This window comes from Rana temporaria, chromosome 9 (genome assembly GCF_905171775.1).
Source record: "Rana temporaria chromosome 9, aRanTem1.1, whole genome shotgun sequence".
In the NCBI taxonomy this organism is placed as follows: Eukaryota; Metazoa; Chordata; class Amphibia; order Anura; family Ranidae; genus Rana; species Rana temporaria.
Window position 1 is genome coordinate 183,973,958 of NC_053497.1, and position 20,307 is coordinate 183,994,264.

The 20,307-nt window shown below is 56.0% G+C and overlaps 2 protein-coding genes across 3 annotated transcripts in view; one reads left to right on the forward strand and one right to left on the reverse strand.

Moving 5' to 3' along the window:
• The window catches only part of LOC120914379 (vasodilator stimulated phosphoprotein), a 26,093-nt gene extending 24,576 nt beyond the window's left edge, over window positions 1-1,517 (forward strand). For both annotated transcript variants that reach the window (XM_040325066.1, XM_040325067.1), the window contains exon 12: window positions 31-1,517. In XM_040325066.1, coding sequence (XP_040181000.1) covers window positions 31-68 — 38 coding nt within the window. In that variant the 3' untranslated portion in view covers window positions 69-1,517. The remainder of the gene's footprint in view (window positions 1-30) is intronic.
• On the reverse strand, window positions 1,420-9,868 carry OPA3 (outer mitochondrial membrane lipid metabolism regulator OPA3). The gene is made up of 2 exons (XM_040325072.1): window positions 9,707-9,868; window positions 1,420-2,132 (listed from the first exon to the last, which is right to left on the reverse strand). Exons 1-2 carry the CDS (start codon window positions 9,846-9,848, stop codon window positions 1,819-1,821), a joined length of 456 nt encoding a protein of 151 aa, XP_040181006.1. The 5' UTR covers window positions 9,849-9,868; the 3' UTR covers window positions 1,420-1,818.
• Between the last annotated feature and the right edge of the window lie 10,439 nt (window positions 9,869-20,307).

Here is a 20,307-nt window from a genome sequence, read left to right on the forward strand (position 1 = left end):
GTCCTCATCGTCTTCTCTCTGTATTTGCAGCGCTTATCCAGGAACTGCGGAGATCCGGCACACCGTGACCTCGGGCTCCTCCCCTTCGGATGACTCAGGCTCCACCCACAGGCTCAGCACTCTTCCTCTGCTGTGCAGCACCTTTAGAAATGAGCAGCCGGAAAAGGCTTCTAGCACCCCCTACTGGTGACGTGGTCACTAATTCTTGAATTGCACCTTCACACTTGTGAACTGCCACCCCCCTCCCCCCCATTTGTACTAACCCCCCCCTCTGTGTCCCGTGACATTCCACACCCGCCATAACATTCCCTAGGTACCGCCCCCTTTCCCCCCAAACATACCCTATCCATCGTCTCCTCCCTTTACCACAATAACCCCCCCCCCCCCCAAACCCTTGCTCCACCCCTACATTATTCCATCTCCCTGTCTTGTGCTCCGCCCCTATATAATACCATCACCCCAGTCCCTTGCTCCACCCCTATATCATTCCATCTCCCTTACTCCACCCCTATGTCGTTTCGTCTCCCCCGTCCCTGCTCCTCCCCTATGTCTTTCATCTCCCCTACATTATACCATTACCCCAGTCCCTTGCTCCACCCCTATATATTTCCATCTCCCTGTTCCTCGCTCCACCCCTACGTCGTTTCGTCTCCACCGTCCCTCACCCACATCATTCCATCTCCTTGTCTCGCGCTCCGCCCCTACATAATACCATCACCCAAGTCCCTTGCTCCACCCCTGTATCATTCCATCTCCCTTACTCCACCGCTATGTCATTTCGTCTCCCCCGTCCCTGCTCCTCCCCTACATTATACCATTACCCCAGTCCCTTGCTCCACCCTTATATATTTCCATCTACCTGTTCCACCCCTACGTTGTTTCGTCTCCCCCGACCCTCACCCACATCATTCCATCTCCCTGTCTCGTGCTCCGCCCCTACATAATACTATCACCCCCCCCCAGTCCCTTGCTCCACCCCTATATCATTCCATCTCCCCCTACGTCATATTGTCTTCCCCGACCCTTGCTTCATTTCTACGTCATCCTGTCCCTCGCTCCGCCCTGACGTCATTCCGTCTCCCTCCCCTCATCATCATCCTGTCCCTCGCTCCACCCCTACGTCATTCCGTCTCCCTCCCCACATCATCCTGTTCCTTGCTCCGCCCCTACGTCATTCCGTCTCCCTCCCCACATCATCCAGTCCCTCGCTCCACCCCTACATCACCCCACCCCCTATATCATCCTGTCTCCCCCCCCCTCCTTTGCAATACCCAACATTATCCTGTTACCCCCCCAATCATCTTCATTTTTTTTTCCCTTGCCACATGCTGCAAAGCCACTTGAAAAAATAAATAAAAAAAAAAAAAAACGGGTCGGCAGAGGCTGCAAGCTTCGACCAATAGAATTTTTATGGGATAATTAACGGGTTTATTTTTTATTATTATTTCTGAATCATTTCAAGTTTTTTTTGTACAATTTGTAGCAGAAGAAAATCGGCTTGGCAGGTTTATAGACGGTGGCGGGTAAAAGTCTCTCTCTGTGTGTAATTAGGCGGTTCGGGTCAGACACTGGACGGTTGAAGGGCCCCGGCGCTGCGCCCGGCGGCGGTCAGGAATATTTGATGCCATTATATATATATGTACTGTATGTATATGGGACCTTTTTTTTTTTTATAACCTGTTTTCTAGAAATAAAACTTTTTTGCTTCCATTAAAGTGTTTGTCCCTTTATTTCCTATATATATATACAGCCGGTACATCCCGGGGTCCCCCCAACCCTCCGAGGGGTGGAAATATCACAGTCCACACACCAGCACCTTCACTTGGCTGCCATTTGTTGCCTCTCCGCGGCCCGTGCGCGGGCGTCCAGCTCGTCCGTCTGCAGCCCCAGGCGGGCGATCTCGACCTCCATGGCTCTCAGTCTGGCCTCAGTTTCCTCCTCCTTCCGGCGGCTGTTGGCCGCCTGCCGGGAATACTCCAATACCATACAGCCGCCCCCCACCAGGAAGATAATGCCTTCTCCCAGAAGCTCCGCCCCCAGATCCGCCGCCGCATCCTCGTTCAGGGGCTTGATGGCCGCTCCGCGGAATCCCATAATCCTCATCTTCGCCCGCATCTCCACCCAGTGATAAACTGCAAGAAGAAGAGAACACAGAGAGCCCATATATTCATCTCTATAGCGCCAACATAGACCATGGTGGTGTACACACAACACCGAGCCAGTCACATCAGTCTGTACACCACAGGAGCTTACACTCTAATGTAACTACATGACAAATGAGGATTATTGTTGGAAAATATAAAGTAATGCACCTGGGGGGGCTATAAATATGAACAAGTTACTGACTATGGGGGGGGGAAGAACTCGGCAACGGCATTCAAAGGCGGAAGAATATTAGCAGAGACATTAATAAGGGGAATTTACAGAAATAAAACTATAATTCTATGGGTGAGAGTAGGAGGAGGCGGGGCACAGGATAAGATGGGGTACAAGGAAAGGATGAAGGGGCGGGGCACAGGATAAGATGGGGTACAAGGAAAGGATGAAGGGGCAGGGCACAGAATAAGATGGGGTGAAAGGAAGAAGGGGCGGGGCACAGGATAAGATGGGGTAAAAGGAAAGGATGAAGGGGCGGGGCACAGGATAAGATGGGGTGGGGCACAGGATAAGATGGGGTACAAGCAAAGGATGAAGGGGGCGGGGCACAGGATAAGATGAGGTACAAGGAAAGGATGGAGGGGGCGGGGCACAGGATAAGATGGGGTACAAGGAAAAGAAGAAGGGGCGGGGCACAGGATAAGATGGGGTACAAGGAAAGGAAGAAGGGGCGGGGCACAGGATAAGATGGGGTACAAGGAAAGGAAGAAGGGGCGGGGCACAGGATAAGATGGGGTACAAGTACAGGATGAAGGGGGTGGGGCACAGGATAAGATGGGGTACAAGGAAAGGAAGAAGGGGCGGGGCACAGGATAAGATGGGGTACAAGTACAGAATGAAGGGGGCGGGGCACAGGATAAGATGGGGTACAAGGAAGGGGTGGGGCACATAAGATGGGGTACAAGGACAGGATGGAGGGGTGGGGCACAGGATAAGATGGGATACAAGGAAAGGATGGAGGTGGGAGGGGGCAGGGCACAAGGAAAGGATGGGGGCGGAGTCCTGGTGGAGGGAAGAATGTGTCACCAATCAGAATGTTGCGCGGGTTAAGTACACTGTGGGCTGGATGGAGACCTTGGAAGGGGGGGGGGGGGGGTCACTATAGACACTCCTCATGTGTCCCCATTGGAAGGTTTCCCTGTGACCTCCCCTCTTTTATTTGGCAAGGATGAATCTCCCTGCCGGGGACACTGAAGGCATGCAGAGGAGAGGAGGGGTCAGAGGAAGGCGTGCAGAGGAGGAGGGGTCAGAGGAAGGCGTGCAGAGGAGGAGGGGTCAGAGGAAGGCGTGCAGAGGAGGAGGGGTCAGAGAAGGGCGTGCAGAGGAGGAGGGGTCAGATTAAGGCGTTGGGGAGGGGTGGGGTCAGAGTAAGGCGTTGGGGAGGGGTGGGGTCAGAGTAAGGCGTTGGGGAGGGGTGGGGTCAGAGAAAGGCGTTGCAGAGGAGGAGGGGTCAGAGAAAGGCGTGTCGGAGGAGTCAGAGAAAGGCGTGTCGGAGGAGTCAGAGAAAGGCGTGTCGGAGGTGGGGTCAGAGGAGGAGTCAGAGGAGGGCGTTGAAGGGGAGGGGTCAGAGGAGGGCGTTGAAGGGGAGGGGTCAGAGGGAGGCATTGCGGAGGGGAGGGGTCAGGCGAAGGCGCGCAGAGGAGGGGAGGGGTCAGGCGAAGGCGCGCAGAGGAGGGGAGGGGTCAGGCGAAGGCGCGCAGAGGAGGGGAGGGGTCAGGCGAAGGCGCGCAGAGGAGGGGAGGGGTCAGGCGAAGGCGCGCAGAGGAGGGGAGGGGTCAGGCGAAGGCGCGCAGAGGAGGGGAGGGGTCAGGCGAAGGCGCGCAGAGGAGGGGAGGGGTCAGGCGAAGGCGCGCAGAGGAGGGGAGGGGTCAGGCGAAGGCGCGCAGAGGAGGGGAGGGGTCAGGCGAAGGCGCGCAGAGGAGGGGAGGGGTCAGGCGAAGGCGCGCAGAGGAGGGGAGGGGTCAGGCGAAGGCGCGCAGAGGAGGGGAGGGGTCAGGCGAAGGCGCGCAGAGGAGGGGAGGGGTCAGGCGAAGGCGCGCAGAGGAGGGGAGGGGTCAGGCGAAGGCGCGCAGAGGAGGGGAGGGGTCAGGCGAAGGCGCGCAGAGGAGGGGAGGGTCAGGCGAAGGCGCGCAGAGGAGGGGAGGGTCAGGCGAAGGCGCGCAGAGGAGGGGAGGGTCAGGCGAAGGCGCGCAGAGGAGGGGAGGGTCAGACGAAGGCGCGCAGAGGAGGGGAGGGTCAGACGAAGGCGCGCAGAGGAGGGCAGGGTCAGAGGGAGGCGCGCAGAGGAGGGGAGGGGATCAAAGGGAGGCGTGCAGAAGAGGGGAGGGTCAGAGGAAGGCGTGCAGAAGAGGGGAGGGTCAGAGGAAGGCGTGCAGAGGAGGGGAGGGGGTCAGAGGAAGGCGTGCAGAGGAGGGGAGGGGGTCAGAGGAAGGCGTGCAGAGGAGGGGAGGGGGTCAGAGGAAGGCGTGCAGAGGAGGGGAGGGGGTCAGAGGAAGGCGTGCAGAGGAGGGGAGGGGGTCAGAGGAATGCGTGCAGAGGAGGGGAGGGGGTCAGAGGAAGGCGTGCAGAGGAGGGGAGGGGGTCAGAGGAAGGCGTGCAGAGGAGGGGAGGGGGTCAGAGGGAGGCGTGCAGAGGAGGGGAGGGGGTCAGAGGGAGGCGTGCAGAGGAGGGGAGGGGGTCAGAGGGAGGCGGTCAGAGGGAGGCGTCGGAGGGGAGGGGGTCAGAGGGAGGCGTCGGAGGGGGTCAGAGGGAGGCGTCGGAGGGGGTCAGAGGGAGGCGTTGGAGGGGGTCAGAGGGAGGCGTTGGAGGGGGTCAGAGGGAGGCGTGCAGAGGAGGGGAGGGTCAGAGGGAGGCGTGCAGAGGAGGGTCAGAGGGAGGCGTGCAGAGGAGGGGAGGGTCAGAGGAAGGCGTGCAGAGGAGGGGAGGGTCAGAGGAAGGCGTGCAGAGGGTCAGAGGAAGGCGTGCAGAGGAGGGGGAGGGTCAGAGGAAGGCGTGCAGAGGAGGGGGAGGGTCAGAGGAAGGCGTGCAGAGGAGGGGGGGGGTCAGAGGAAGGCGTGCAGAGGAGGGGAGGGGGTCAGAGGAAGGCGTGCAGAGGAGGGTCAGAGGGAGGCGTGCAGAGGAGGGGAGGGTCAGAGGGAGGCGTGCAGAGGAGGGGAGGGTCAGAGGAAGGCGTGCAGAGGAGGGGAGGGTCAGAGGAAGGCGTGCAGAGGGTCAGAGGAAGGCGTGCAGAGGAGGGGGAGGGTCAGAGGAAGGCGTGCAGAGGAGGGGGAGGGTCAGAGGAAGGCGTGCAGAGGAGGGGGAGGGTCAGAGGAAGGCGTGCAGAGGAGGGGGAGGGTCAGAGGAAGGCGTGCAGAGGAGGGGGAGGGTCAGAGGAAGGCGTGCAGAGGAGGGGGAGGGTCAGAGGAAGGCGTGCAGAGGAGGGGGAGGGCCAGAGGAAGGCGTGCAGAGGAGGGGGAGGGTCAGAGGAAGGCGTGCAGAGGAGGGGGAGGGTCAGAGGAAGGCGTGCAGAGGAGGGGGAGGGTCAGAGGAAGGCGTGCAGAGGAGGGGAGGGGGTCAGAGGAAGGCGTGCAGAGGAGGGGGAGGGTCAGAGGAAGGCGTGCAGAGGAGGGGGAGGGTCAGAGGAAGGCGTGCAGAGGAGGGGAGGATCAGAGGGAGGCGTGCAGAGGAGGGGAGGGGGTCAGAGGGAGGCGTGCAGAGGAGGGGAGGGGGTCAGAGGGAGGCGTGCAGAGGAGGGGAGGGGGTCAGAGGAAGGCGTGCAGAGGAGGGGGAGGGTCAGAGGAAGGCGTGCAGAGGAGGGGAGGGGGTCAGAGGGAGGCGTGCAGAGGAGGGGAGGGGGTCAGAGGGAGGCGTGCAGAGGAGGGGAGGGTCAGAGGGAGGCGTGCAGAGGAGGGGAGGGGGTCAGAGGGAGGCGTGCAGAGGAGGGGAGGGGGTCAGAGGGAGGCGGTCAGAGGGAGGCGTCGGAGGGGAGGGGGTCAGAGGGAGGCGTCGGAGGGGAGGGGGTCAGAGGGAGGCGTTGGAGGGGGTCAGAGGGAGGCGTGCAGAGGAGGGGAGGGTCAGAGGGAGGCGTGCAGAGGAGGGGAGGGTCAGAGGAAAGCGTGCAGAGGAGGGGAGGGTCAGAGGAAGGCGTGCAGAGGAGGGGGAGGGTCAGAGGAAGGCGTGCAGAGGAGGGGGAGGGTCAGAGGAAGGCGTGCAGAGGAGGGGGAGGGTCAGAGGAAGGCGTGCAGAGGAGGGGGAGGGTCAGAGGAAGGCGTGCAGAGGAGGGGGAGGGTCAGAGGAAGGCGTGCAGAGGAGGGGGAGGGTCAGAGGAAGGCGTGCAGAGGAGGGGGAGGGTCAGAGGAAGGCGTGCAGAGGAGGGGGAGGGTCAGAGGAAGGCGTGCAGAGGAGGGGGAGGGCCAGAGGAAGGCGTGCAGAGGAGGGGGAGGGTCAGAGGAAGGCGTGCAGAGGAGGGGGAGGGTCAGAGGAAGGCGTGCAGAGGAGGGGGAGGGTCAGAGGAAGGCGTGCAGAGGAGGGGAGGGGGTCAGAGGAAGGCGTGCAGAGGAGGGGGAGGGTCAGAGGAAGGCATGCAGAGGAGGGGGAGGGTCAGAGGAAGGCGTGCAGAGGAGGGGAGGATCAGAGGGAGGCGTGCAGAGGAGGGGAGGGGGTCAGAGGGAGGCGTGCAGAGGAGGGGAGGGGGTCAGAGGAAGGCGTGCAGAGGAGGGGGAGGGTCAGAGGAAGGCGTGCAGAGGAGGGGAGGGGGTCAGAGGGAGGCGTGCAGAGGAGGGGAGGGGGTCAGAGGGAGGCGTGCAGAGGAGGGGAGGGTCAGAGGGAGGCGTGCAGAGGAGGGGAGGGGGTCAGAGGGAGGCGTGCAGAGGAGGGGAGGGGGTCAGAGGGAGGCGGTCAGAGGGAGGCGTCGGAGGGGAGGGGGTCAGAGGGAGGCGTCGGAGGGGAGGGGGTCAGAGGGAGGCGTTGGAGGGGGTCAGAGGGAGGCGTGCAGAGGAGGGGAGGGTCAGAGGGAGGCGTGCAGAGGAGGGGAGGGTCAGAGGAAAGCGTGCAGAGGAGGGGAGGGTCAGAGGAAGGCGTGCAGAGGAGGGGGAGGGTCAGAGGAAGGCGTGCAGAGGAGGGGGAGGGTCAGAGGAAGGCGTGCAGAGGAGGGGGAGGGTCAGAGGAAGGCGTGCAGAGGAGGGGGAGGGTCAGAGGAAGGCGTGCAGAGGAGGGGGAGGGTCAGAGGAAGGCGTGCAGAGGAGGGGGAGGGTCAGAGGAAGGCGTGCAGAGGAGGGGGAGGGTCAGAGGAAGGCGTGCAGAGGAGGGGGAGGGTCAGAGGAAGGCGTGCAGAGGAGGGGGAGGGTCAGAGGAAGGCGTGCAGAGGAGGGGGAGGGTCAGAGGGAGGCGTGCAGAGGAGGGGGAGGGTCAGAGGAAGGCGTGCAGAGGAGGGGGAGGGTCAGAGGAAGGCGTGCAGAGGAGGGGGAGGGTCAGAGGAAGGCGTGCAGAGGAGGGGGAGGGTCAGAGGAAGGCGTGCAGAGGAGGGGGAGGGTCAGAGGAAGGCGTGCAGAGGAGGGGAGGGTCAGAGAAAGGCGTGCAGAGGAGGGGAGGGGGTCAGAGGGAGGCGTGCAGAGTAGGGGAGGGGGTCAGAGGAAGGCGTGCAGAGGAGGGGGAGGGTCAGAGGAAGGCGTGCAGAGAAGGGGAGGGTCAGAGGGAGGCGTGCAGAGGAGGGGAGGGGGTCAGAGGGAGGCGTTGGAGGGGAGGGGGTCAGAGGGAGGCGAGGGTCAGAGGGAGGCGTGCAGAGAAGGGGAGGGTCAGAGGGAGGCGTGCAGAGGAGGGGAGGGGGTCAGAGGGAGGCGTTGGAGGGGAGGGGGTCAGAGGGAGGCGAGGGTCAGAGGGAGGCGTGCAGAGGAGGGGAGGGGGTCAGAGGGAGGCGTTGGAGGGGAGGGGGTCAGAGGGAGGCGTTGGAGGGGAGGGGGTCAGAGGGAGGCGTTGGAGGGGAGGGGGTCAGAGGGAGGCGTTGGAGGGGAGGGGGTCAGAGGGAGGCGTTGGAGGGGAGGGGGTCAGAGGGAGGCGTGCAGAGGAGGGGAGGGTCAGAGGGAGGCGTGCAGAGGAGGGGAGGGTCAGAGGAAGGCGTGCAGAGGAGGGGAGGGGGTCAGAGGGAGGCGTTGGAGGGGAGGGGGTCAGAGGGAGGCGTTGGAGGGGAGGGGGTCAGAGGGAGGCGTTGGAGGGGAGGGGGTCAGAGGGAGGCGTTGGAGGGGAGGGGGTCAGAGGGAGGCGTTGGAGGGGAGGGGGTCAGAGGGAGGCGTGCAGAGGAGGGGAGGGTCAGAGGGAGGCGTGCAGAGGAGGGGAGGGTCAGAGGAAGGCGTGCAGAGGAGGGGAGGGGGTCAGAGGGAGGCGTTGGAGGGGAGGGGGTCAGAGGGAGGCGTTGGAGGGGAGGGGGTCAGAGGGAGGCGTGCAGAGGAGGGGAGGGGGTCAGAGGAAGGCGTGCAGAGGAGGGGAGGGTCAGAGGGAGGCGTGCAGAGGAGGGGAGGGTCAGAGGAAGGCGTGCAGAGGAGGGGAGGGGGTCAGAGGGAGGCGTTGGAGGGGAGGGGGTCAGAGGGAGGCGTGCAGAGGAGGGGAGGGGGTCAGAGGGAGGCATTACGGAGGAGGGGAGGGGTCAGAGGAAGGCGTGCGGAAGGGGAGGGGTCAGAGGAAGGCGTGCGGAAGGGGAGGGGTCAGAGGAAGGCGTGCGGAAGGGGAGGGGTCAGAGGAAGGCGTGCGGAAGGGGAGGGGTCAGAGGAAGGTGTGCGGAAGGGGAGGGGTCAGAGGAAGGTGTGCGGAAGGGGAGGGGTCAGAGGAAGGTGTGCGGAAGGGGAGGGGGTCAGAGGGAGGCGTTGGAGGGGAGGGAGTCCGAGGGAGGCATTACGGAGGAGGGGAGGGGTCAGATGAAGGCGTGCGGGAGGGGTCAGAGGAAGGCGTGCGCAGGGGGAGGGGTTTATCGGTGTCCCCGGTGGGGAGATTTCCTGTCCTGATAATCCTCACTGAAGATGAAAGAAAATCCCAAATGTTTGGTTGTCACCAGAACAGGAAAAGGTGGGGACACCAGTTGTGGGATTTCCTCACTTCCTGTTGTGTCACTGGGACAGGAAGTGAAATATGGGGGGGGGCACAGGTGAGAGGGGGAGGAGTCATTGTGAGAACCAATCACAGCTTTCCAAAGTGATATTATGTGTGTATTGGGGGACATATTACAGGTAGGTACACCTGGGGGAGGGAAGGTAGGTGAGTACAGGAAGCACTGTGTGGGGACAAGTGATAGGTACCCAGGTGGGGCGGTAGGTAGACAGAGGGGGGAGGGTGTGGTGGGTTGTCAGGTGGGGGGAGGGCGGCAGGTACACACAGGGGGAGGGTTTGTGGTGTGATATCAGGTGGGGGAGGGCGGTAGGTAGTCGCTGTCCGCACACAGGGTGACCTCTCTCAGCAGCCATGTGAGTTGCCGCCTTAAGAAGTCGCGCTGTGATTGGTCCGCTCGGTCACAGCCTCGCCTCCTATTGGTCAACCCCCCGTTTATCCCGCCCCCTTAAAGCGGCGTCCCCGGAGTCACACTCACATTGGGCGGGCGGTAGACACACGTAGGTCCGGAAGAATTCGCTCCGGAGGGCTCCCGCCTTGATCCGGTTGGCCAGCGGCTTACTGATCTGCCGGACCCCGAGATAGAGGAGCTTGGCTATGGGAAAGGCGCCCACCACCATCTTCAGTGACGTCACATACCGGTCCTCCACCTCCTATACGCCGTACGTCATGACGTCTGTGACAGGAGTGCTGAGACCCCGCCCACTGCGTAAGGCAGACGTCTGACGGCACCACGTGACTTCCTGGAAGCAAAAAAAGGCGGGAAGGAGATGACTGAGCTGGGCCGGAGGTTTGTATCTATCCAGTTCGGAGAGTTACACTGCTCTGCCACCTTCCTCCCATTACCGAGACTGTGAGGGGCTGAGATCAGTTTATGTCACACATTATTGTGTCCAGATAGAATAATCTACACTTCCTTCTGACAGGGGACGTAGGATATCACTTCCTGTGTCACCACACTCCCGAAATCAGACACTTCCTGTGTCTACACACTCCTGATATCAGACACTTCCTGTGTCTACACACTCCTGATATCAGACACTTCCTGTGTCTACACACTCCTGATATCAGGGGACACTTCCTGTGTCTACACACTCCCGAAATCAGACACTTCCTGTGTCTACACACTCCTGATATCAGGACACTTCCTGTGTCTAAACACTCCTGATATCAGACACTTCCTGTGTCACCACACTCCCGAAATCAGACACTTCCTGTGTCTACACACTCCTGATATCAGACACTTCCTGTGTCTACACACTCCTGATATCAGACACTTCCTGTGTCTACACACTCCTGATATCAGACACTTCCTGTGTCTACACACTCCTGATATCAGACACTTCCTGTGTCTACACACTCCCGAAATCAGACACTTCCTGTGTCTACACACTCCTGATATCAGACACTTCCTGTGTCTACACACTCCTGATATCAGACACTTCCTGTGTCTACACACTCCTGATATCAGACACTTCCTGTGTCTACACACTCCTGATATCAGACACTTCCTGTGTCTACACACTCCTGATATCAGGACACTTCCTGTGTCTACACACTCCTGATATCAGGACACTTCCTGTGTCTACACACTCCTGATATCAGGACACTTCCTGTGTCTACACACTCCTGATATCAGGACACTTCCTGTGTCTACACACTCCTGATATCAGACACTTCCTGTGTCTACACACTCCTGATATCAGACACTTCCTGTGTCTACACACTCCTGATATCAGACACTTCCTGTGTCTACACACTCCTGATATCAGACACTTCCTGTGTCTACACACTCCTGATATCATGGCACTTCCTGTGTCTACACACTCCTGATATCAGACACTTCCTGTGTCTACACACTCCTGATATCAGACACTTCCTGTGTCTACACACTCCTGATATCAGGGCACTTCCTGTGTCTACACACTCCTGATATCAGACACTTCCTGTGTCTACACACTCCTGATATCAGACACTTCCTGTGTCACCACACTCCTGATATCAGACACTTCCTGTGTCTACACACTCCTGATATCAGACACTTCCTGTGTCTACACACTCCTGATATCAGACACTTCCTGTGTCTACACACTCCTGATATCAGACACTTCCTGTGTCTACACACTCCTGATATCAGACACTTCCTGTGTCTACACACTCCTGATATCAGGACACTTCCTGTGTCTACACACTCCTGATATCAGACACTTCCTGTGTCTACACACTCCTGATATCAGGACACTTCCTGTGTCTACACACTCCTGATATCGGGACACTTCCTGTGTCTACACACTCCTGATATCAGACACTTCCTGTGTCTACACACTCCTGATATCAGGACACTTCCTGTGTCTACACACTCCTGATATCAGACACTTCCTGTGTCTACACACTCCTGATATCAGGACACTTCCTGTGTCTACACACTCCTGATATCAGGACACTTCCTGTGTCACCACACTCCTGATATCAGACACTTCCTGTGTCTACACACTCCTGATATCAGACACTTCCTGTGTCTACACACTCCTGATATCAGGACACTTCCTGTGTCTACACACGCCTGATATCAGGACACTTCCTGTCTCTACACACCCCTGATATCGGGACCTTTCCTGTGTCTACACACTCCTGATATCAGACACTTCCTGTGTCTACACACTCCTGATATCAGACACTTCCTGTGTCTACACACTCCTGATATCAGACACTTCCTGTGTCTACACACTCCTGATATCAGACACTTCCTGTGTCTACACACTCCTGATATCAGGACACTTCCTGTGTCTACACACTCCTGATATCAGACACTTCCTGAGTCTACACACTCCTGATATCAGGACACTTCCTGTGTCTACACACTCCTGATATCAGACACTTCCTGTGTCTACACACTCCTGATATCAGACACTTCCTGTGTCTACACACTCCTGATATCGGACACTTCCTGTGTCTACACACTCCTGATATCAGGACACTTCCTGTGTCTACACACTCCTGATATCAGGACACTTCCTGTGTCTACACACTCCTGATATCAGACACTTCCTGTGTCTACACACTCCTGATATCAGACACTTCCTGTGTCTACACACTCCTGATATCGGACACTTCCTGTGTCTACACACTCCTGATATCGGACACTTCCTGTGTCTACACACTCCTGATATCGGACACTTCCTGTGTCTACACACTCCTGATATCGGACACTTCCTGTGTCTACACACTCCTGATATCGGACACTTCCTGTGTCTACACACTCCTGATATCGGACACTTCCTGTGTCTTCACACTCCTGATATCAGGACACTTCCTGTGTCTACACACTCCTGATATCAGGACACTTCCTGTGTCTACACACTCCTGATATCGGACACTTCCTGTGTCTACACACTCCTGATATCAGGACACTTCCTGTGTCTACACACTCCTGATATCAGACACTTCCTGTGTCTACACACTTCTGATATCAGACACTTCCTGTGTCTACACACTCCTGATATCAGACACTTCCTGTGTCTACACACTCCTGATATCAGACACTTCCTGTGTCACCACACTCCTGATATCGGGACACTTCCTGTGTCTACACACTCCTGATATCGGGACACTTCCTGTGTCTACACACTCCTGATATCAGACACTTCCTGTGTCTACACACTCCTGATATCAGACACTTCCTGTGTCTACACACTCCTGATATCAGACACTTCCTGTGTCTACACACTCCTGATATCAGACACTTCCTGTGTCTACACACTCCTGATATCAGACACTTCCTGTGTCTACACACTCCTGATATCAGGACACTTCCTGTGTCTACACACTCCTGATATCAGACACTTCCTGTGTCTACACACTCCTGATATCAGACACTTCCTGTGTCTACACACTCCTGATATCAGACACTTCCTGTGTCTACACACTCCTGATATCAGGGGACACTTCCTGTGTCTACACACTCCTGATATCGGGGCACTTCCTGTGTCTACACACTCCTGATATCAGACACTTCCTGTGTCTACACACTCCTGATATCAGACACTTCCTGTGTCTACACACTCCTGATATCAGGACACTTCCTGTGTCTACACACTCCTGATATCGGGACACTTTCTGTGTCTACACACTCCTGATATCAGACACTTCCTGTGTCTACACACTCCTGATATCAGGACACTTCCTGTGTCTACACACTCCTGATATCAGACACTTCCTGTGTCTACACACTCCTGATATCAGGACACTTCCTGTGTCTACACACTCCTGATATCGGGACACTTCCTGTGTCTACACACTCCTGATATCAGACACTTCCTGTGTCTACACACTCCTGATATCAGGACACTTCCTGTGTCTACACACTCCTGATATCAGACACTTCCTGTGTCTACACACTCCTGATATCAGGACACTTCCTGTGTCTACACACTCCTGATATCAGGACACTTCCTGTGTCTACACACTCCTGATATCAGACACTTCCTGTGTCTACACACTCCTGATATCAGACACTTCCTGTGTCTACACACTCCTGATATCAGGACACTTCCTGTGTCTACACACTCCTGATATCAGGACACTTCCTGTGTCTACACACTCCTGATATCAGGACACTTCCTGTGTCTACACACTCCTGATATCAGACACTTCCTGTGTCTACACACTCCTGATATCAGACACTTCCTGTGTCTACACACTCCTGATATCAGACACTTCCTGTGTCTACACACTCCTGATATCAGACACTTCCTGTGTCTACACACTCCTGATATCAGACACTTCCTGTGTCTACACACTCCTGATATCAGGACACTTCCTGTGCCTACACACCCCTGATATCGGATCACTTCCTGTGTCTACACACTCCTGATATCAGGACACTTCCTGTGTCTACACACTCCTGATATCAGGACACTTCCTGTGTCTACACACTCCTGATATCAGACACTTCCTGAGTCTACACACTCCTGATATCAGGACACTTCCTGTGTCTACACACTCCTGATATCAGACACTTCCTGTGTCTACACACTCCTGATATCAGACACTTCCTGTGTCTACACACTCCTGATATCGGACACTTCCTGTGTCTACACACTCCTGATATCAGGACACTTCCTGTGTCTACACACTCCTGATATCAGGACACTTCCTGTGTCTACACACTCCTGATATCAGACACTTCCTGTGTCTACACACTCCTGATATCAGACACTTCCTGTGTCTACACACTCCTGATATCGGACACTTCCTGTGTCTACACACTCCTGATATCGGACACTTCCTGTGTCTACACACTCCTGATATCGGACACTTCCTGTGTCTACACACTCCTGATATCGGACACTTCCTGTGTCTACACACTCCTGATATCAGACACTTCCTGTGTCTACACACTCCTGATATCGGACACTTCCTGTGTCTTCACACTCCTGATATCAGGACACTTCCTGTGTCTACACACTCCTGATATCAGGACACTTCCTGTGTCTACACACTCCTGATATCGGACACTTCCTGTGTCTACACACTCCTGATATCAGGACACTTCCTGTGTCTACACACTCCTGATATCAGACACTTCCTGTGTCTACACACTTCTGATATCAGACACTTCCTGTGTCTACACACTCCTGATATCAGACACTTCCTGTGTCTACACACTCCTGATATCAGGACACTTCCTGTGTCTACACACTCCTGATATCGGGACACTTCCTGTGTCTACACACTCCTGATATCAGACACTTCCTGTGTCTACACACTTCTGATATCAGACACTTCCTGTGTCTACACACTCCTGATATCAGACACTTCCTGTGTCTACACACTCCTGATATCAGGGGACACTTCCTGTGTCTACACACTCCTGATATCAGACACTTCCTGTGTCACCACACTCCTGATATCAGACACTTCCTGTGTCTACACACTCCTGATATCAGACACTTCCTGTGTCTACACACTCCTGATATCAGACACTTCCTACTCCTGATATCAGACACTTCCTGTGTCTACACACTCCTGATATCAGGACACTTCCTGTGTCTACACACCCCTGATATCAGACACTTCCTGTGTCTACACACCCCTGATATCAGACACTTCCTGTGTCTACACACCCCTGATATCAGACACTTCCTGTGTCTACACACCCCTGATATCAGACACTTCCTGTGTCACCACACTCCTGATATCAGACACTTTCTGTGTCTACACACTCCTGATATCAGACACTTCCTGTGTCTACACACTCCTGATATCAGGACACTTCCTGTGTCTACACACTCCTGATATCAGACACTTCCTGTGTCTACACACTCCTGATATCAGACACTTCCTGTGTCTACACACTCCTGATATCAGACACTTCCTGTGTCTACACACTCCTGATATCAGGGGATACTTCCTGTGTCTACACACTCCTGATATCAGACACTTCCTGTGTCTACACACTCCTGATATCAGACACTTCCTGTGTCTACACACTCCTGATATCAGACACTTCCTGTGTCTACACACTCCTGATATCAGACACTTCCTGTGTCTACACACTCCTGATATCAGACACTTCCTGTGTCTACACACTCCTGATATCAGGACACTTCCTGTGTCTACACACTCCTGATATCGGGACACTTCCTGTGTCTACACACTCCTGATATCAGGACACTTCCTGTGTCTACACACTCCTGATATCAGACACTTCCTGTGTCTACACACTCCTGATATCAGGACACTTCCTGTGTCTACACACTCCTGATATCAGACACTTCCTGTGTCACCACACTCCTGATATCAGGACACTTCCTGTGTCTACACACTCCTGATATCAGGACACTTCCTGTGTCTACACACTCCTGATATCAGACACTTCCTGTGTCTACACACTCCTGATATCAGGCACTTCCTGTGTCTACACACTCCTGATATCAGACACTTCCTGTGTCTACACACTCCTGATATCAGACACTTCCTGTGTCTACACACTCCTGATATCAGGACACTTCCTGTGTCTACACACTCCTGATATCAGGACACTTCCTGTGTCTACACACTCCTGATATCAGGACACTTCCTGTGTCTACACACTCCTGATATCAGGACACTTCCTGTGTCTACACACTCCTGATATCAGGACACTTCCTGTGTCTACACACTCCTGATATCAGACACTTCCTGTGTCTACACACTCCTGATATCAGACACTTCCTGTGTCTACACACTCCTGATATCAGACACTTCCTGTGTCTACACACTCCTGATATCATGGCACTTCCTGTGTCTACACACTCCTGATATCAGGACACTTCCTGTGTCTACACACTCCTGATATCGGGACACTTCCTGTGTCTACACACTCCTGATATCAGGACACTTCCTGTGTCTACACACTCCTGATATCAGGACACTTCCTGTGTCTACACACTCCTGATATCAGACACTTCCTGTGTCTACACACTCCTGATATCATGGCACTTCCTGTGTCTACACACTCCTGATATCAGGACACTTCCTGTGTCTACACACTCCTGATATCAGACACTTCCTGTGTCTACACACTCCTGATATCATGGCACTTCCTGTGTCTACACACTCCTGATATCAGACACTTCCTGTGTCTACACACTCCTGATATCAGACACTTCCTGTGTCTACACACTCCTGATATCAGACACTTCCTGTGTCTACACACTCCTGATATCAGACACTTCCTGTGTCTACACACTCCTGATATCAGACACTTCCTGTGTCACCACACTCCTGATATCAGACACTTCCTGTGTCTACACACTCCTGATATCAGGACACTTCCTGTGTCTACACACTCCTGATATCAGACACTTCCTGTGTCTACACACTCCTGATATCAGACACTTCCTGTGTCTACACACTCCTGATATCAGACACTTCCTGTGTCTACACACTCCTGATATCATGGCACTTCCTGTGTCTACACACTCCTGATATCAGGACACTTCCTGTGTCTACACACTCCTGATATCGGGACACTTCCTGTGTCTACACACTCCTGATATCAGGACACTTCCTGTGTCTACACACTCCTGATATCAGGACACTTCCTGTGTCTACACACTCCTGATATCAGACACTTCCTGTGTCTACACACTCCTGATATCATGGCACTTCCTGTGTCTACACACTCCTGATATCAGGACACTTCCTGTGTCTACACACTCCTGATATCAGACACTTCCTGTGTCTACACACTCCTGATATCATGGCACTTCCTGTGTCTACACACTCCTGATATCAGACACTTCCTGTGTCTACACACTCCTGATATCAGACACTTCCTGTGTCTACACACTCCTGATATCAGACACTTCCTGTGTCTACACACTCCTGATATCAGACACTTCCTGTGTCTACACACTCCTGATATCAGACACTTCCTGTGTCACCACACTCCTGATATCAGACACTTCCTGTGTCTACACACTCCTGATATCAGACACTTCCTGTGTCTACACACTCCTGATATCAGACACTTCCTGTGTCTACACACTCCTGATATCAGACACTTCCTGTGTCTACACACTCCTGATATCATGGCACTTCCTGTGTCTACACACTCCTGATATCAGACACTTCCTACTCCTGATATCAGACACTTCCTGTGTCTACACACTCCTGATATCAGGACACTTCCTGTGTCTACACACCCCTGATATCAGACACTTCCTGTGTCTACACACCCCTGATATCAGACACTTCCTGTGTCTACACACCCCTGATATCAGACACGTCCTGTGTCTACACACCCCTGATATCAGACACTTCCTGTGTCACCACACTCCTGATATCAGACACTTCCTGTGTCTACACACTCCTGATATCAGACACTTCCTGTGTCTACACACTCCTGATATCAGACACTTCCTGTGTCACCACACTCCTGATATCAGGACACTTCCTGTGTCTACACACTCCTGATATCAGACACTTCCTGTGTCTACACACTCCTGATATCAGGACACTTCCTGTGTCTACACACTCCTGATATCAGACACTTCCTGTGTCACCACACTCCTGATATCAGGACACTTCCTGTGTCTACACACTCCTGATATCAGACACTTCCTGTGTCTACACACTCCTGATATCAGACACTTCCTATATACATTGGTGTCACACGGACACGCCTCTCTCTAGGGATCGTCTCTCCGTGTTTTGCATTGGATGACAGTGATTTGCATGCAGGTGACGGACGATCGATCCTCGGCCTTTCCCCTGGAAGTCGGTTATTTTATGGCCGGTGTGTCAGGGGGGTGTGGTCTATCTGTATGTTTCCGTCACCGCCCTCTGCCTGCATCCCACCACTCCTTCACCTCCCTCTGCCTGCATCCCACCACTCCTTCACCACCCTCTGCCTGCATCCCACCACTCCGTCACCACCCTCTGCCTGCATCCCACCACTCCTTCACCACCCTCTGCCTGCATCCCACCACTCCTTCACCACCCTCTGCCTGCATCCCACCACTCCTTCACCCCCCTCTGCCTGCATCCCACCACTCCTTCACCACCCTCTGCCTGCATCCCACCACTCCTTCACCCCCCTCTGCCTGCATCCCACCACTCCTTCACCACCCTCTGCCTGCATCCCACCACTCCTTCACCACCCTCTGCCTGCATCCCACCACTCCTTCACCGCCCTCTGCCTGCATCCCACCACTCCTTCACCACCCTCTGCCTCCATCCCACCACTCCTTCACCACCCTCTGCATCCCACCACTCCTTCACCACCCTCTGCCTGCATCCCACCACTCCTTCACCGCCCTCTACCTGCATCCCACCACTCCTTCACCGCCCTCTGCCTGCATCCCACCACTCCTTCACCACCCTCTGCCTGCATCCCACCACTCCTTCACCTCCCTCTGCCTCCATCCCACCACTCCTTCACCACCCTCTGCATCCCACCACTCCTTCACCGCCCTCTGCCTGCATCCCACCACTCCTTCCCCTCCCTCTGCCTCCATCCCACCACTCCTTCACCGCCCTCTGCCTGCATCATCCCACCACTCCTTCACCACCCTCTGCCTGCATCCCACCACTCCTTCACCACCCTCTGCCTGCATCCCACCACTCCGTCACCACCCTCTGCCTGCATCCCACCACTCCTTCACCACCCTCTGCCTGCATCCCACCACTCCTTCACCACCCTCTGCCTGCATCCCACCACTCCTTCACCACCCTCTGCCTGCATCATCCCACCACTCCTTCACCACCCTCTGCCTGCATCCCACCACTCCTTCACCACCCTCTGCCTGCATCCCACCACTCCTTCACCACCCTCTGCCTGCATCCCACCACTCCTTCACCACCCTCTGCCTGCATCCCACCACTCCTTCACCTCCCTCTGCCTGCATCCCACCACTCCTTCACCACCCTCTGCCTGCATCCCACCACTCCTTCACCACCCTCTGCCTGCATCCCACCACTCCTTCACCTCCCTCTGCCTGCATCCCACCACTCCTTCACCACCCTCTGCCTGCATCCCACCACTCCTTCACCACCCTCTGCCTGCATCCCACCACTCCTTCACCACCCTCTGCCTGCATCCCACCACTCCTTCACCACCCTCTGCCTGCATCCCACCACTCCTTCACCTCCCTCTGCCTGCATCCCACCACTCCTTCACCACCCTCTGCCTGCATCCCACCACTCCTTCACCACCCTCTGCCTGCATCCCACCACTCCTTCACCTCCCTCTGCCTGCATCCCACCACTCCTTCACCACCCTCTGCCTGCATCCCACCACTCCTTCACCGCCCTCTGCCTGCATCCCACCACTCCTTCACCACCCTCTGCCTGCATCATCCCACCACTCCTTCACCACCCTCTGCCTGCATCCCACCACTCCTTCACCACCCTCTGCCTGCATCCCACCACTCCTTCACCACCCTCTGCCTGCATCCCACCACTCCTTCACCTCCCTCTGCCTGCATCCCACCACTCCTTCACCACCCTCTGCCTGCATCCCACCACTCCTTCACCACCCTCTGCCTGCATCCCACCACTCCTTCACCACCCTCTGCCTGCATCCCACCACTC

Coding starts and splice junctions, on each gene's coding strand:
- OPA3 (XM_040325072.1), bottom strand. CDS start 9,848: ATGGTGGTGGGCGCCTTTCCCATAGCCAAGCTCCTCTATCTCGGGGTC. Junction 2,133..9,706: donor GTGTCTACCGCCCGCCCAAT/GTGAGTGTGACT, acceptor TTCTTCTTGCAG/TTTATCACTGGGTGGAGATG.